Source organism: Mustela erminea, chromosome 16 (assembly GCF_009829155.1).
Source record: "Mustela erminea isolate mMusErm1 chromosome 16, mMusErm1.Pri, whole genome shotgun sequence".
Lineage (NCBI taxonomy): Eukaryota > Metazoa > Chordata > Mammalia > Carnivora > Mustelidae > Mustela > Mustela erminea.
Genome location: NC_045629.1, coordinates 48,108,533 through 48,123,357, shown reverse-complemented (window position 1 = coordinate 48,123,357; position 14,825 = coordinate 48,108,533). Strand labels below are relative to the sequence as shown.

General features: G+C 37.2%; 1 protein-coding gene across 7 annotated transcripts in view; it reads right to left on the bottom strand.

Moving 5' to 3' along the window:
• Window positions 1–14,825, bottom strand: part of VPS13B (vacuolar protein sorting 13 homolog B) — a 769,746-nt gene that overhangs the window by 202,429 nt on the left and 552,492 nt on the right. For all 7 annotated transcript variants that reach the window (XM_032316089.1, XM_032316090.1, XM_032316084.1 and 4 more), the window contains one exon: window positions 12,655–13,342. In XM_032316089.1, coding sequence (XP_032171980.1) covers window positions 12,655–13,342 — 688 coding nt within the window. The remainder of the gene's footprint in view (window positions 1–12,654; window positions 13,343–14,825) is intronic.

Below are 14,825 nucleotides of genomic sequence, written 5' to 3'. Positions count from 1 at the left end.
GCCATAAGAATTTATTTGAAAGCTAAGTCTCTCTTTTATTTTCTTCCTCATTCTCTCCCTCTTCCACAACATTTACTTTTATCAGTCTTGGGTTTACAGAACAGTTGATAATCTGTGCCTCTTTCTGCTCTCCCTTGGCCACTTTTGTGCTCAAGAACATCTCCATAAGTAGGCTGATTAAGGAAGGCAGAAAGTAGTTAGCCCAGTGGTGATTTCCCTGGCAGTTCCAGGCAAAGATTTTGTTGTGCAAGATGCAATTAACTATAGTTGCAATAATGCTTTTGCCCCTTTGATTCAACTGTCTCATGATACCTTTTTCCTTTACATTTTTGCAGAAAATGAATGCTAACGCAAATACAGAGCAAAGTCAAGGATACAAAATTTTCCTTTGATGGAAAGTTCTCATAAACTTATGTTTCTGGAAAAAAATGTTATTAATTGAAATTTGGGGGATGAGTACTGAAAAATAAACACTTGATTAATTGTCTTTTGGCATCCCTCATTTTAACCATGTTTTCTCCAGTAAGTAAATAGTTTGCCATCTCCCTCTCAGTATTAGCTTCTTGCCGTATTCATCTAATTAATCTGATCCTGTTGCTGCTGGCAGTCCTGGGTAACAAAATCCTGCTCAATATTAGTAACAACTTTTGAAATTACATCATGCTTTAATTTCTAATCCTATTGATGCTAATGTTACCATCCCTAAATCATTATGATTAAAATCAATGTGTTCCCTAAGCTACTGTTGCAGATTTAAATTTCAGCAACTTTTTGCTCCAATGCCATATTGCACTGTTTTCTGACAGTACAATTCCTCGGAAGCATAAAATGCTTGTATGATGTAGCACTGCAAATAGCCTCAAGATTTAGTTCTGTCTTCATTTCGTTAGTTCCACAGAGTCCAAAAGGATCTACTGTTTGTTTTTTAAAAGAAAGAAGACTAGATTTTATTCACTTTTTGCAAAGTCTCCAATGACTGGTTATGGTTGCAAGCATGCTGCAGTCTGCCATAGTGAATGAGCCCAGGCCAAAGGCACATGGATAGCTGCTCAGGGAGACTGGTTCTCTTTGGCCTGAGGTAGGCTGATTTGTTATGTTTATGAAATAACATTTAAGTGACTTCTGATGAACTCTTGAGGGACAAACAGCAGGTGAAAGGATACTGTCATAGGGAAGAGGTTTAGGAAATAGATTGCCATTTGACCTAGGACTTACTGAACATGGACAGTCCTACTTTCATTGAGCTTTTTCACAATTTTTTTCCATAGAAGAGTTTACATCAGTTTATAAAACAGTAGAAAATTCAGGGTAATGAAAAGAACGTGAACTTTGGAGGCATACAGATCTGGGTTTAAGTCCTGACTCCTTAAAGTGGGTAAATTTAATTTTAACTTCACAGAGTCTCAGTTTCTTAGTTTCCAAAAATGGGGATAATGGGCTGTGAGTTGTTGAGAATATTATATCAGATAATATGTGTAACATGGTTTGTGTGGGACACATCATGGTAAGACTTCAATGAACAGTCACTACTTTGTTTCTAAAACACAACCTTTAAAGAAAAGAGAAGTACGTGTATGCAGTGTCTTTCAAAGTCTACTCTTCCCAGTTTTTGTTTTTGCTCTACAATTTTGAAAAATCTTTTTTTTTCACTGATCTGAAGAGGAATATAACAGATAAAAAATAAAACACTGTCTATTAGTGGAAATTATACCCAATTTCGATCTTAAAAAACAGAGTAAGCTTATTTATATTTAATTCCTAAAATAATAACTACTTAGGTTTAAAATACTAGTCAATGTAGTTCACTTCTCTATTAAATACTCCTGGCTGAGGAGAACTTATTGACCTAAACATTTCCCTGCACTTGGGTTCTGGTAATTATCAAAATTATAGTCTTACATTCTTTTCCATCCCTTAGAAATATCTGGCCTATGTATGAATCAAGGAAGTAAATCATCTGTAAGCCAAAACAGACTCCTTTCCATTTTTTTAAACCAGGAGTTCGAGACTCCTTTTAGTAAGGTATCTGGGTATATCAAGTTTTATACAAAGAAAAGATTGGAATGACACTTTAAAATCATTTTCAGTGTTCAAAAACATGGTCAGTGCATCGGAATTTCAATTTCATACAGCTTTCTTTTGTTAAAGAGGATCAAGCAGAGTTAACAGCTTGTCAGAGGGGAAAGGGAAAAAGTACCTATAAGAGAAGCAGGCTAGTAGGTGACGTCTTAGAGAGATTCCCTATTCTCCCATCCTCTCTCCAAGTTCACTGAGAAGATGCTCCTAGATGGTCTTTTACCTTAATCCTTTTGTGCAAAGTCAAGAATATACAAAGGTGTTTCTTAAAAGAACTTGAATAAAATTTCAAGAAAAGCATCTACAGATGTATTTACCTCTACCTATGAAATTGATATTGTTAAAGCTCCAAAGGGTCCTCTTCTAGAAGCCACTAGTGTGCTTGGTTTGCCTGTACTCAGAGGCTGGAAGTGTCTCTCCCTACAGTGAGAGGTCATAATCAGAACAGACACCTTTTGACCACCATCTATAAAAAAAAGGCAAAGCTACATACAGGCTTACTGAGTTTCTCATATTTTCTATATTTATTTCATGATCCTTAGTTTAAATGGCTATCTTTTTCTTTTCCTTTTTTTAAAAATTGTAGCTACAGAAGCAAATGTAGTCCATAAAATCCTCAGAATGCCTGAAAATTAAATTGTGAAGGAACCCAGATCCTTAAAACACAGTCAAGATTCAATGTCAGAACAACAAAATCAATCAAGAAACCAGTTCTAAATTGCTGCGGAAGCGAGGTAAGTGCCACCATCTTTTTGCTGATACCCAGGCATTTGGCCTATGCTCTGTACCATGTGTCTCATAAGATGTGATGGGAAGGGAAAGAGGAAGTTTCCTAGTTTGAAATCCCAAGCCTGGAGCCTAGGAGAAGAGGAAGAGGAAGGATTAAAGTGGCTGCTTTACATGTGTGTGATCATCAGTGCCCATTGGCTCTTACTTTTAGAAACAAGTCTTCCATATCTTGCTATGAGGAACTACATTATTTATATTTGATGATGCTGACCAGCAGATAATATGTGAAATATCATTTCAATGAATTCCTTTCAATTTATTTTCTATGCTGTTTTGTGGTATTCTTGATTTCTTTCCTATTTGGCTGTTTTCATGTTAAATTCTAATATGGGTTTCAGATGTTTTACAGGACATTTGATTATATATATATATATTTTTTTTTTCAACTTAATCCTAATAGCCTTTTGTCTGTTCTGAGAAAGTCTGAGTTCTGTAGCATTGAAAGTTAATTCAGTGGCTTTAAATAATTTCTCCTATTTCTCATTCATTTTAAGTAAATGCTGATGATTGGGATGGATGCCAAAAGGGTCAGGATAGTAGTCTTTCTCCTGGTCAAAAAGTGAGGTCTAGTAAGCTCTTCCTTCAACTCCTAATAACTACAGAAGTCCCCACTTGCAGTTGAATAATATTTCATAGTTCTAAGGTATTTCATAAATATCTCATTTGGAGCTAAGATTAAACCATGAAACTACAAAGACCAGGTATTATTAAACCCATTTTAGATATAAGGAAACTAAGACACCAAGAACTTTACTTATTTGCATCAAAGAATCTTGGTATTAGAGCCAAAACTAAAAGTCAAAATTTCTGATTTCCATTCCAATATCCTTTGCCATATGTTAATTCCCCCTGCTCGCTGGGGTCAACTTCTTATGTAACAGTCTCCCCACAACTCTCCTTGAGTGATCCACTAGAGTTTCTCTCACTTATGAGACCTACTTACTTGCTGATTTCTGTCAAAGTAGTAATTTCATTTCATATTACTGGCCAGCAAGAAATGTTCCCAGCAGCTAAATTTTCAGATAAATGTTCAAGTTGTGATCATTATGACATTAAAGTCACAGGTTAATTCGAAGCCTTTCCAGAGACATTAGCAAAACCTTTAATTCTAAAGAGACATGTAATTCAATCCTTCTCTTAAAGTCACAATAACTAAATGAAATCAAGATATGATTTATGAGGTGTAAGAAGGCAGTTTATGATTTTCCAACTGTTGGTTTACTCAGATGTCTTCGGCACATTTTTTGCAGACCTATTCATGAAAGGATAAAGAAGCCAATTACTGTGACTGAAAATTTCAAAACTACACAATAGCCATAAATTGCACTAAAATGATGTGAAATTTTTTTTTTTGGGCTAATTACAACCACTATTTTAAACTCAACTTAAAGATGTTAAGAATGATGATAAAAGCAACAATGGCAATATTAACATTCCTGGAGCCCTGTGCTACACACTTAGCTAAGCGCTCCATCCATACACATATCACTTAATTCTCACATCAGTTCTAGAAGGTTGCTACCACTGTTCTCCGCCTGTTCTAGGTAAGTGTTAACCACCTATTCTAAATAACTTGTCTGAGGTCACATGGCTGTTAAGAAAAGCCAGGCTGGGATTAGAACTCAGGACTGACTGACTCCAAATCTTGAGCTCTATTCCGTGTTTGCCTCTTAATTATATATGAAGTCATATATGTAATGTTTATAAGACTTTAAAATGTGGAAAGTATCCCATACTATAGATAAAATGTTGTGGATATTTTTGTCATACCCAGAAATATATGATTACCTGATCTTTCAGTATAAATTCTAATCAAGTTTCATTTCTGTATTTTAGTCTACCCAATGTTTGAAAAATTACAGGAAGGTAAGGCAGCTGCAGGATGGCTGAAGCAACTGTCTTCAAATCGGTTTGTCCCTGTTACCTAATAAGTAATAAGCTACCGGACTAACTGACCATGTGCTGAGGAAGTGTGGGGGTTAGTTAAATTCCCTCAGAATGGTTCAAATCCTTCACAACTGACCAGATGGCACAGTCATTTCTCCAGAAACAAACAAAAAGCCCCAAACAAACAAGAAGAGAAATGACTTTTTAAGTCTGCCCTGGGCTGCATAGTCAAGATATGAGGCAATTTCAAATCTGGACTGCATTACCTTAAAATAAAATAAATACCAAATTTTAAATATTTATAAACACAACTAATACGATTATGTTAAAAACAACTACATACATCTTTACTTAAATGAGAACTGCCAATATTACAGCTGCTGCATATAGAGGTGCTGGCAGAAGAACTCATTTCTGTTAGAGGTTGCTCCAGGTAAGGACATGGGAAAGGCCAGTCACATTATTTTCACATTTTAAAAAGAAACTTGTTGACTCACAGATGTATTATCTACTGGGACTAGATGGAAGATCATGCACAGGATATTAACAGTCATAAAAGAAACTCAAGTTGATAATTTAGGCTTGAGATAATCTGCCATTTTTAAAATTATATGTACACTTACAGGTATAAACAAACCACCATATATACACTTACAGGTAAAGCTGGCATAATTTAAAATCACTAAATTATGAGGATTGGGATTATATTTTATTAATCTTTCAAAAAAAATTTTTTTAAAGATTTTATTTATTTATTTGACAGACAGAGATCACAAGTAGGCAGAGAAGCAGGCACAGAGAGGGAAGCAGGCTCCCTGCTGAGCAGAGAGCCCAATTTGGGGCTCAATCCCATGGCCCTGAGATCATGACCCTGAGATCATGACCTGAGCCGAAGGTAGAGGCTTTAACCCACTGAGCCACCCGGGCGCCCCTAATCTTTCAAAACTGTAAGTAAATGTCATCACTTCTGTTTCACTTCAGGTTTCTTAAAAAAAAAAAAAAATGTGTAGGGATAGGTACAAATATAGATTTCATTTAGCATCTGTTCTGGGTAGCCTCTCATTGAATTCAGGTTTTTCAACAGGTATGTGCATAAATGGCATATATAATACACACACACACACACACACACGTACGTATCAGTCACATGAGCTGAGAAGACAGACTGACATGAGGGTCAATGAATTTCACAGCACTTCTAACTTCTAACTTGATTTTATAATATATGAAAGGATATCCCTCAGGACCACAGAGAAATAACACAATTACCACCCTCTGAGTATCCGAACATGTTCTTTGCTTGATGGTGACATGGGCAGAATCAAGCTAATGCTGACAATTCCCTGGAAGCAGTTTATTCATTACAATATATTAATTGATCTGTGCTCACAGATGTAAAGATATTGAAGTGTCACTTTTGGAGGAAATCCTGTACTAAGTTTCTCAGAAAACCATGTCTCGGCAAATAGTCTACAAAACAGTTTTATTATTTTACAATTGCAGGACTTCTGGTGCCAGCCAGAATTATAATAAGCTCACTGCAACCTAACTCTCATGCTGCTTACAATCAAAAACTTGAGAAAAAATACAAAAAATAAATGCCTGAGGACTCGGAAAAAGTAAACAACAATAATGCAGATTGAGGAGGGCAGTCAAACTTGCAGATGTGACCCCTACAGTGATGGGTTTCCTGCTTTGTTTTGTTTTTCTTCTTTTCTCTACTTTGAGAGGGAGTCTTAGGTTGTGGTATGCAGTGACGGCAAGGACACCTAAAGTCCTTGCGTCTGGGAAACAAGGCTCCTGTGGTTTCAAGGGCATAGGAAAACCCACTGCCTTTTATATTTCTTTTTTTTTAAAAGAAGATTTTATTTATCTATTTGACAGGGAGAGAGAGAGATCACAAGTAGGCAGAGAGGCAGACAGAGAGAGGGGGAAGCAGGCTCCCTGCTGAACAGAGAGCCTGATACGGGGCTGGATCCAGGACCCTGAGATCATGACCCGAGCTGAAGGCAGAGGCTTAACCCACTGAGCCACCCAGGCGCCCCTGCCTTTTATATTTCTTTCTCTTTCCTGGTTTTGCCCCAAGGGTGGGCACAGTGAGTCTGGGCAGGGGGGAGGTTGGGGGCAGCTAATGTAATGGCTGGGCCATGGCAGCAATGACACAGCATTTAAGATTCTAGCAGGTGTTATAACTATGCTTCAGGAGGTAAGGTAAACATGCTTGAAATGAATGGAAATACATAAGTTCTTGGAAGAGAAAGAGAAACTACAGAAAGGAACAAATTAAAATTTTAGAACTGGAATATTCAATAGAAATTATTTAATATGAAGAACGGAGAAGAAGAAATAAAGTAGGAAAAAAGAAAAAAAAAAAGAATGGAGTCTCAGGGACCTGTGGAATAATTCTAAAATTTTAAATGTCCTCAAAAGAAGAGGAGAAAGATTGGTGCAGAAAAATATTTAAAGAAATAATAGTTAAGATGTTTCTGAATTTGGTTTTAAAAAGCATAGTTACAGAGTTAAGGAGCTCAGAGAACCTCAGAAAGGATAAATTCAAAGAAATCAAGCCTAGATGCATTATAATCAACCCACAGTAATCCAAATATAAAGAAAAAAAAATCTTGAAAGCAGCTAGAGAAAATCAATACATTACATATATGGAAACAATGATTGTGATTATTATGGATTTCTCATCAGAAGCCACAGAGGAAAGAAGACAGTGGAGCAGTATCTTATAAAGACTCCACTAAAAAGATTATCAGAAGTAACAAATGAAGTCAGGAAAGTTGCAGGATAAAAAATTAATATACAAAAATATGTGTGTATTGTGTTTCTATACACTAATAATGAAAGTAGCAGAAAGAGGAATCAAGGAAACAAACTCATTTACAATTGCATCAAAAAGAATAAAGTACCTAGGAATAAATTTAACCAAGGATGTAAAAGAACTGTACACTGCAAATGATTAGACATTGATGAAATAAATTAATGATGATGCAAATAAATGGAAAGATATTCCATGTGCATAGACTAGAAGAATTAGTATTATCAAAATGTCCATACCACCAAAGCAATCTATAAATCAGAGCAGTCACTAACAAAATTCTAATGACATCTTTCATACAACTAGAACAAATAATCCCAAAATTTGTATGGAACCACAAAAGACCATGAATAGCCAAAGCAATCCTGAGAAAGAAGAACAAAGCCAGAAGTATCAGGCTCCCTGATTTCAAACTATACTACAAAAATATTGTAATCAAAACAGTAGCGGTGGGGGGGGGGGGCTCCTGGGTGGCTCAGTGGGTTGAGCCTCTGCCTTTGGCTCAGTTCATGATCCCAGGGTCCTGGGATAGAGCCCTGCGTCGGGCTCTCTGCTCAGTGGGGAGCCTGCTTCCCTCCCCCACCCGCTCTGCCCCTCTTCCTACTTGTGATGTCAAATAAATCAATCAAATCTTAAAAAAAAACCAAACAAACAGTAGGGCACTGGCATAAAAACAGATACATAGATCAGGCTTAGAATAGAAAGCCCAGGGGCGCCTGGGTGGCTCAGTTGGTTGAGCAACTGCCTTCGGCTCAGGTCAGGGTCCTGGAGTCCCAGGATCGAGTCCCGCATCGGGCTCCCAGCTCCATGGGGAGTCTGCTTCTCCCTCTGACCTTCTCGCCTCTCATGTTCTCTCTCACTGTCTCTCTCTCAAATAAATAAATAAAATCTTTAAAAAAAAAAAAAAAGAATAGAAAGCCCAGAAATAAACCCATGCATATATGTTCAACTTATGTTCAACAAAGGAGTTAAGAATATACAATGGGGAAAGGATGGTCTCTCCAATAAATGGTATTGGAAAAATTAGACAGCTACACGCAAAAAGAATGAAACTAGACCACAATCTTACACCATATATAAAAGTCAACTAAAAGTGAATTAAAGACTTTAAATATAAGAACTCAAACCATAAAATTCCCAGAAGAAAACATAGACAGCAAGCTCCTTGATATCAGCCTTAGCGATGTCTTTTAGATATGACTCGAGACCAAGGAAGCAAAAGCAAAAATAAACAAAGGACTAAATCAAACTAGAAAGCTATTGCACAGTAAAGAAAATCACTGACAAACTGAAAAGACAACCTACTGAATGAGAGAAGACATTTAAGTCATACATCCAATAGGGGGTTAATATCCAATTACATAAAAACTTGTATAATTTAACAAAAAAGTAAACAATCTGATTAAGATATGAGCAGAGGATCTGAAGAGACATTTTTCCTAAAAAGACATACAGATGGCCAACAGCCATATAAAAAGATGCTCAACCTCACTAATCATGAGGGAAATGCAAATCAAAACCACAATGAGGTATCACCTCACACCTGTGGGAAAGGTTATTCCCTAAAACACAAGAAATAACAACTGTTGGTGAGGATATGGAGAAAAGGGAACACTTGTATACTGTTAGTGGGAATGTGAATTAGTGCAGCCACTACAGAAACCAGAATGAAAGTTCCTCAAAAAGTTAGAGCTACCACGTGTATACAACACACACACACTCTCTCTGAAATACTACTCAGCCATTAAAATGAAAGAAATCTTGCTACTTGTGACATATGAATGGACCTCGAGGGTGCTATGCCAACTGAAAAGGTCAAACAGAGAAAAATACCATATAATGTCACTTAACATATGGGATCGAAACAAAACAAAACAAAACCCAGATTCGTAGATACAGAAAACAGTTGGGCAGTCACCAGAAGGGAGGCCTTCATGGGTGCAGGAAATTAAGAAGTACAAACCACGGGGGGCACCTGGGTGGCTCAGTTGGTTAAGCAGCTGCCTTCAGCTCAGGTCATGATCCCAGGGTCCTGGGATCGAGCCCCGCATCCGGCTCTCTGCTGAGCAGAGAGCCTGCTTCTCCCTCTCCCTCTGCCTGCCGCTCTGCCTACTTGTAATCTCTATCTCTCTGAGAATAAATAAAAAAATCTTTAAAAAAAAAAAAAAAAAAGAAGTACAAACCACCAGTTATAAAATAATTTAAGTCTTGGGGATAAAATATACAGCATAGGGAAAACAGTCAACAACATTGTACTAACTCTATAAGGTGACAGATGTTAACTGGACTTACTATGGTGACCATTTCACACTGTATACAAATGTTGGCTCACTAGGTTGTTGTATACCTCTAAGTAATATAATATTGTACTGTATCTCAATAAATAAAAAAGAGTATAAGTACTGCAGAAAGATATAATATGTCACCTCTTTCATTTTTAACTTATAAACTTTTTCCAGACCTTTCTTAGAAAGTTAGCTTCATGATACCAGACTCAGGAATCCAACAGATCTTGTTTTGAATTTTAGCTCTGTTTATTCCTAGATCTGTAATCTTGGACATGTTATTTAACTTCTGCAAACTTTAGTTTCCTTTTTTCTAAGACGGGATTATATATAACATTTCCCATAGAGCTGTTAAAAGGATTAAATGAGATAATGCACTGAAGAAGTTAGTACAACGTCTGGCACAGAACGAGTACTCAGTAAGTGCTCGTTGCTTCTTCAGTTTTTTTCACTGTTCTATTTTAATTAGTTACTTTCTGATGAATGTCTCCAAATCTTGAAATTCATTTTTCAGAAATGTGATCATTTATACTGATAACTCTTTTTGGATAATGTACATGTCCAAGTAGACACATTTTGTGTAGAGAAAGGCACCCACAAGGATATTATGCAAAGGATGCTCCTGAGAAGGTATGGGAGTCTTTTTCCTCCCACATGGAACCCCCTGTAGTCAACTGGCTCATAACCTTCACTCTAAGCTTCATCTACTGAAACTGGGTTCCATGTTGGCCCATATACAAGCATTTTAAAACTTTTTTAAAATATATTTTTTATTTTTTATTTTTTTTAATTAGAATTTTTTTTTTAATTTTTAATTTTTTATAAACATATATTTTTATCCCCAGGGGTACGGGTCTGTGAATCACCAGGTTTACACACTTCACAGCACTCACCAAAGCACATACCCTCCCCAATTATTTTTTATTTTTTTTTTTAAAGATTTTATTTTAAAGTAATCTCTACAACACCCAACATGGTGTAGAGATCTCCCAACTGTGAGATCAAGAGTTGCATGTCCCACCAACTGAGCCAGCCAGGCACCCCCTAAAGGATTTTTTTAAAACAAAAAGTACTATAATATTTCAGCCTAAGAACTAATTATAATTCAATTGCACATCTTTGATATGAGTCCTGATAGTTCTGCTGAACTCAGTTATTAGTATCTCTTAGTAGAGGTCAGTGAAGCGACCCACCTACAAGCAACGACAGCTGAAAATTTCAGGAGGGCCCTGGAATTCAGATTTATTTTCCCATTCCTGCACCTAGTTTTGGCCAATGCTGAGCAGACCCCCCAAACAGGGATCAGGTACACAGGCATGTGTTCCTGAATCATGTAAAACATCAACCTCAGCACCATGCCCATCTTCAGTGCCCCTGAAGTCCCCACTGCATTGTAGGCACTCAGTAAACGAGGACTTGTCTGGTTTAACAACTGGCTCTCAAAGCAGGAGAGCTGACTGACGGCATTTGCCAACATATGTGGCAGAAATATTCTCACCGTGGCCGATTTATACTACCAGTGGTTTAACAACTGTCTTTCAGAGTTCCTAAAAATTTTACAGTTGGCCCTTGCAAGCCAGTTTGAGCTAGTTCCAGCACATCAATGGAGAGAGGGCGAGCAGGCCGTCTAGGAGGTAACCCTAGGATATGCTCTTCCTTAGAAACAGCCTAGTTTCTCTTTTCTGAAGTAGAGGACTCGTACGATGATTCAGCAAAAGCCAAAGGCCCCTTTGACCTTATTTCCTTGGGCTGAAATGAAATCCTGATCCCCACACCTGTCACCTACTCTTCAGGAGCCTGCCATGTAAAATGGTTCTCCTTAATGCCAAAAACGAACCAGCTTGACTTATTGGACAGATTCTCCAAATGCCTCACTGCTGGCTTCCATCTGCTAGATGGGACCACCTGATAGCAATAAAATGCCTGATTTATACCTGAGCTTGCTAGGACCTTCTTCCAATACTGAATCTTAGATGGCCCAACTACCTTTTCCAGTTTCCCTGCCGAATCTCTAATTCTACATTAACTCAGGGAAAAGGTCTCTATACCCTGTTTGACCCTATTTCCACTGGCCCTTGCTGTTTAATAGCCAACACGTTTTAAATCTGAACTCCTGATCATTTTCTTAGTCTTAAAAGACAACAAGCTTCAGAAGTTCAATATAATTATTATAATATAGGAGTCTCTCTGGTTATAAGAGAGGTATGGATGGAGAAACAAGAGCCAGTTGGCCAATACCACAAATAAATGTGTTTGCTATACATGTAATAAACATCTTTAAACCATCTTACCTTACTAATAAACCTTCTCAAATACATTTACTATAACGTGGTTAGAGCAAGCTGATTAGATTAAAAGAATACCAAAACAATAAACTTCCATTTTCTAAGGTGTTTTTTTTTTTTCAACCTGAACAGCTGCGTTAATATGAAAAGCATACCTACTGGGTATTAATACGAAAAAAAAAAAAAAGCTTGACTTCCCAATCAGTGGAAATTCTTAAGCATTTCTATAGGCCAGAAAGAAGCCCTTTCATTCAGCTCTTGAAATAAAAAATGAATATTCAGAGGCACGGTAAGAACGCTGAGGCTAAACCTCGATACATTTCAAACATTTACTTAAACGTGATTCAGCTGTGGGACGTGAACTTTACATATTTACGTATTCCTCGGAGAAAAGAAGTCTTGTCTGGTCTGCCAGCTGTTTTCTGTTTGATCGATCTTGATACACTGGGAATAAAACTTACTAGGTAGTAGTAGTTATTAGCACTCCAGTAAATTCTAAGGCTCTTACCTGTACATTTGTAATCAGAGGCTACCCCTTTAAGCACAGCATCAAAAATGGATATTTCCACTCGCTGCTTTCTGTGGTGACAACTTAGAAGCAAAGAAGGCTGGGACACAATAAAGTATAAAAAAGGTTCCAGCTGCAAGTCACCGGTTCCTCTCCGTCCAGGCTGCCGAACGATAGTTATACCGAGTGCTTGTCTAGCAGATGACCTTGTGGCCGCATGAAGACTTTCAAGAGAGATGACCCCTAGTTTTTTCCCCGAAGGAAAAGCTACGCTGGGGCTCAAGAGATCTTCCGCTGTTACGGTAGAAATACATGGCTGGCTGGGCTTAGCAACATCTGAATCAACTTCTGGGAGATTTAATGAACTCTTGCCTGTTTTTTCATTATCCTTATGCTCTTGCGATTTTGATTTGGGTATGGCCGTACAGGAATAGGTCATTAGTGAGATTCTACTTGCAGTAATGAATATGTCAAAGGGAATAAAATTGAGATTTTTTACGATTGACGACTGGCGTGAGGGACGGGCGATGCGATGCTGGCTGGTACCGCTGTGCTGTTCTATTTGTACTATTCGGATTTTAACACTGTCACTGCCGATTCCACTATCCTGAGCGCCACTGTACCGGGAGGAGGTTTCAGCCATGCTTCCGTCAAATATATCTGTTTTTTTCTGTTCTTGTCTAGAGATCTGTAAGGAGAAAGAAAGTATTTTAAACTGGTTACATTCCAAGTGTTATTATATATAAAGGGTGTTATAAATATGTTAAAAATGGCTCTAGCATAACTTGTACCAGAGTGATCATAAAAACAAAGGGACTCTTCAAAAAACTATTCATATTAAAATGCCAAGGAAATACTTGGGAAAAACCATCACATTACATTTCTACTGTTGAAGGAGACTTTGGAGTCTATTTTGAATCAGACTTCCTTTTTTTGGACTAACAGTAGTATATACTTAAAAATACCTCTCTAAAGAATTATGTTAGTATTCATTGTGATTTTTCAAGTAGTGCAATAAACTATTTCCAAATCATTATTACTATAGGTTGAAATGATATTTTAGGCAGAAGTAGTTTATATTGTTTGCCCTTGTTATTATAGAATTGACTTGTAAGATTTTGGATAAGAAGAAAGAGAGGTAAAAGTCAAGAGTCTTAAATTATGAAGAACAAGCTGTGAAGTGTGTAAACCTGGCGATTCACAGACCTGTACCCCTGGGGATAAAAATATATGTTTATAAAAAAAAAATAAAAATAAAATAAAAATAAAAGGTTGGACGTGTGACCTGTCAAAAAAAAAAATTATGAAGAACAAAGAAAAGTAAACTAAAATAAAATTATTTTATTCAAAATGAAGTTTATTTTCCTCCGTAGTAAGGACTTGGAACAAGAGTAAACATAAGTGATGAAGCAAAATATACGTAATTAAAGTCCTCGAAGGTAGATTTTTCCTTTGTGCACTAAAGGCTACTTGTTTTCAAAATTTTCCATTAACCACTCCCTCCATGGAGAACAGAGAACAACTTGGGGGCCACACAGCACTGAGATCTCTACTTTGCTTCTTTGGCTTCCCTTTCCTAGGTCTTCCCAGCCATCAGTTTGTGATATGCTAGATGTTTCACTTGCTTTTTCCTCCAAGTAAAACAGACTCATTACTAAGAAACCATGGCCAATCTGAGAAAAAAAACAAAAAAAACAAAACCCAAATCCTCTTGACTACAGTCTTATCACCAAACATAGCCAATGGTAATATTTTAGTGCATTTTCAGCATTTCTTCCCCACCTGTGCAAAGGTGCTCCCCCTCCAGCCCCTGTTTGGTTATGATCATACCATAAAGCTAAACTGTACCCCGATCAGGCATATACTAATTATTCTTCATAGCTGTTTGAAAAAGCTGCATAATAATTAGTGTTGGGAACATTTGTTCAACCATTTTCATATAATTGGATATTCCAGTTTTTACTTTTTGACAAAAAAAATCTCTATGAAAAACATCTAACATTTCCTTAGAACAGGCTTCTTTTTTTTTTTTTTAAAGGTTTTATTTATTTATTTGACAGATAGAGATCACAAGTAGTCAGAGAGGCAGGCAGAGAGAGAGGAGGAAGCAGGCTCCCTGCTGAGCAGAGAGTCTGATGTGGGGCTCAATCCCAGGACCCAGAAATCATGAC